This window comes from Salmo trutta, chromosome 2, assembly GCF_901001165.1.
Source record: "Salmo trutta chromosome 2, fSalTru1.1, whole genome shotgun sequence".
Taxonomy (NCBI): Eukaryota; Metazoa; Chordata; class Actinopteri; order Salmoniformes; family Salmonidae; genus Salmo; species Salmo trutta.
Genome location: NC_042958.1, coordinates 44,882,576 through 44,886,682, shown reverse-complemented (window position 1 = coordinate 44,886,682; position 4,107 = coordinate 44,882,576). Strand labels below are relative to the sequence as shown.

General features: G+C 45.8%; 1 protein-coding gene across 3 annotated transcripts in view; it reads right to left on the bottom strand.

Annotated features, from left to right (window-relative positions):
* Positions 1-358: 358 nt before the first annotated feature.
* ly6pge (lymphocyte antigen 6 family member pge) overlaps positions 359-4,107 on the bottom strand; it is a 13,518-nt gene continuing 9,769 nt past the window's right edge. For 2 of the 3 annotated variants that reach the window (XM_029690334.1, XM_029690342.1), the window contains 2 exons: positions 3,833-3,961; positions 359-811 (listed from right to left, as the gene is read on the bottom strand). In XM_029690334.1, coding sequence (XP_029546194.1) covers positions 621-811; positions 3,833-3,961 — 320 coding nt within the window. In that variant the 3' untranslated portion in view covers positions 359-620. The remainder of the gene's footprint in view (positions 812-3,832; positions 3,962-4,107) is intronic. The other variant, XM_029690350.1, reaches the window with a different exon arrangement.

Below are 4,107 nucleotides of genomic sequence, written 5' to 3'. Positions count from 1 at the left end.
GGAGTGGCGGGTACAGTAGGTATGGGTAGTTAGTTGGCATGACTGGGTTTAGGTTAGGTTGGTTTTGTTTGGGTTTGTTGTAGGTTAGGTTGGTTTGGGTTGGGTTTGTTCTGGGTTGGGTTGGTTTGGTTTGGGTTGTTGTAGGTTAGGTTGGTTTGGGTTTGTTGTAGGTTAGGTTGGTTTGGGTTGGAGTTGTTCTGGGTGGGTTTGTTCTGGGTTGTGTTTGTTCTGGGTCGGGGTTGTTCTGGGATGGGTTTGTTCTGGGTTGGGTTTGTTCTGGGTTTGTTCTGGGTTGGGTTTGTTCTTGGTTAGGGTTTGTTCAGGGTTGGGTTTGTTCTGGGTTGTGTTGGTTCTGGGTTGGGTTGGGGTTTGTTCTGGGTTGGGTTTGTTCTGTGTTGGGGTTGTTCTGGGTTGGATATATAGTGATATCAATGGTTATTTTAGTGTGTGTTACTTTAGATAGAGTTCGATGGCGTAGTCGGCCATAGCAAGAGTGGGGATGGTAGCTGAGGCTTGGAGAGTTGGGGTTAGAGTCGGGTAGAGTAGGGTAAGGAAGGAAGGTAGGTGGGGTAGTTGGCATTGCTGTTGGTTTGTGTTGGGTTATGGTTACATGTTTAGTTTTAGATCCAGTGGAGGAACAGGGGAAGGAGGAGCAACAGGTAGCTGAGACTTCCTTCCAGCTTGGATACATTTCCTGTCACGTTGCAGTCATCAGAGAAACAGCAGTGAACTCTGACCCCTGGTGACCGGTAACCCTGACTGTTGGCCTGGCTACAGAAAGACTTGTAGGAGCAGGACTTCATCACTCCGCCTGAGAGAGAGAGAATGAGACAGAGTGAAAGAGAGATAGAGACAGAAAGAGAGAGAGAGAGAAAAAGAGAGAGAGAAAAAGAAAGAGAGAGAGAATGAGAAAGAGATACAGAGAGAGAAACAAAGAGAGAAAGAAAGAGATACAGAGAGAAACAAAGAAAGAGAGAGAGAAACAGAAAGAGATAGAGAGAGACAGAAAGAGAAAGAGATACACAGAGAGAGAGAAACAGAGAGAGAAGGAGAAATATTTACAGAGAGAAAAGAGAGAGAGAGAAAGTATGAATGGAGAGGGAGCAGGGGCGAGAGAATGCAGAGGGAGAAGAGAGAGAAACATTGAAATGCCTTTGTTAATACACAGGGTAACATTTTACGTAATGCCTGTAGGTATTTTGTATTTGTATTTGTTAGGGATCCCCATTAGCTGCTGCCCAGAAGTGAAATGAAAGAAAAAAAAAATCGGAAAAGTTGTTGCTATGAAGCCTCTAAATAAGATCTGGGGCAACCAATTACCTTCAGAAGTCACATAATTAGTTAAAAAACGTCCACCTGTGTGCAATCTAAGTGTCACATGATCTGTCACATGATCTCAGTATATATACACCTGTTCTGAAAGGCCCCAGAGTCTGCAACATGACTAAGCAAGGGGCACCACCAAGCAAGCGGCACCATGAAGACCAAGGAGCTCTCCAAACAGGTCAGGGACAAAAAAGTTGTGGAGAAGTACAGATCAGGGTTGGGTTATAAAAAAATATCATAAACTTTGAACATCCCACGGAGCACCATTAAATCCATTATTAAAACATGGAAAGAATATGGCACCACAGCTAACCTGCCAGGAGAGGGCCGCCCACCAAAACTCACAGACCAGGCAAGGAGGGCATTAATCAAAGAGGCAACAAAGAGACCAAAGATAACCCTGATGGAGCTGCAAAGCTCCACAGCGGAGATTGGAGTATCTGTCCATAGGACCACTTTAAGCCGTACACTCCACAGAGCTGGGCTTTACGGAAGAGCGGCCAGAGAAAAGCCATTGCTTAAAGAAAAAAATAAGCAAACACGTTTGGTGTTCGCCAAAAGGCATGTGGGAGACTCCCCAAACATATGGAAGAAGGTACTGGTCAGATGGGGCTAAAATTTAGCTTTTTGGCCATCAAGGACAACGCTATGTCTGGTGCAAACCCAACACCTCCCATCACCCCGAGAACACCATCTCCACAGTGAAGCATGGTGGTGGCAGCATCGTCATGTTTTTCATCGGCAGGGACTGGGAAACTGGTCAGAATTGAGGGAATGATGGATGGCGCTAAATACAGGGAAATTCTTGAGGGAAACCTGTTTCAGTCATCCAGAGATTTGAGACTGGGAACGAGGTTCACCTTCCAGCAGGACAAGGACCCTAAGCATACTGCTAAAGCAACACTTGAGTGGTTTAAGGAGAAACATTTAAATGTCTTGGAATGACCTATTCAAAGCCCAGACCTCAATCCAATTAAGAATCTGTGGTATGACTCCAGTAGAACCCATCCAAATTGAAGGAGCTGCAGCAGCTTTTCCCTGAAGAATGGGCAAAATCCAAGTGGCTAGATGTGCCAAGCTTATAGAAACATACCCCAAGAGACTTGCAGGGGGGAATAGTTATGCGCGCTCAAGTTCTGTTTTTTGTCTTATTTCTTGTTTGTTTCACAGTAAAAAAGATGTTGCATCTTCAAAGTGGTAGGCATGTTGTGTAAATCAAATGATACAACCCCCCCCCAAAAGATCTATTTTAATTCCAGGTTGTAAGGTAACAAAATAGGAAAAATGCCAAAGGGGGTGAATACTTTCTCAAGCAACTGTATGGACAGATCTGGGACCAGACCAGAGACACACATATCTGGGACCAGACCAGAGAGACACATGGATCTGGGACCAGACCAGAGACAAACAGATCTGGGACCAGACCAGAGAGACACATATCTGGGACCAGACCAGAGAGACACATATCTGGGACCAGACCAGAGAGACACATGGATCTGGGACCAGACCAGAGACAAACAGATCTGGGACCAGACCAGAGAGACACATATCTGGGACCAGACCAGAGAGACACATATCTGGGACCAGACCAGAGAGACACATGGATCTGGGACCAGATCAGAGACACACATATCTGGGACCAGACCAGAGAGACACACGAATCTGGGACCAGACCAGAGACAAACAGATCTGGGACCAGACCAGAGAGACACATATCTGGGACCAGACCAGAGAGACACATGGATCTGAGACCAGACCAGATACAAACAGATCTGCGACCAGACCAGAGAGACACACAGATCTGGGACCAGACCAGAGACATATATATCTGGGACCTGACCAGAGACACACAGATCTGGGACCAGACCAGACACAAACTGAACTGGGACCAGACTAGAGACACACAGATCTGGACCAAGTTTGATTTCATTATTTCTGAACTAGGTTTGCAAAATTCATAAAACTTTCCCCAAATTCCCAAGTTTTCCAGAGATCCAGTTTCTCATACAGGATTTCCTGCTCATTCTTTCCTGATTCCAGGAATCCTTCAACCTGGATTTCTGAGGAAACTGGTAATTTCGGGACGGATACCAAAATGTTGCAACGACATCAACAAACATATAATCATCCTAATTAAGACCCTGAATGTAAGTCTCTGTTATCTCCTCATGTCCCCGCTGGGACTCCCCCCAACTCCCTGCTGGGTCTGGGCTGGGGGTCCAGACAGAACAGTCTGTCATGTCCTCAGACACACTCAAGACACAAGCATGTGCACAAACACAACCACACACACACACACACACACACACACACACACACACACACACACACACACACACACACACACACACACACACACACACACACACACACACACACACACACACACACACACACACACACACACACGTAACATGCAGGATATGAACCCATTACATTTGACCCATGTAAACTACAAAACGGGTCAAGGTTTGCAGGGTACCAGAGTTGTAGATTACACACTCACTGTTTAACTCACTTCCATGTCCTCTTACTACAGCGCAGGCGTCAGAGTAGCTTGGACAGGTTTTTGAGCCTTGGCGATTGCAGTCTTCATCACTAGAACCCATGCAGGTATAGCATTGTAGGGCTTCACCTGGAGAAAGAGACGAAGACAGAGAACATTAGAAGATGAAGAGAGAGGAAGAGAATGAAAGCATTAGGAAGAGGCAGGGAGAGAGAGATGAGAGAGATGAGAGATAAGAGAGAGATAAGAGAGAGAGAGATATATGAGAGAGAGAG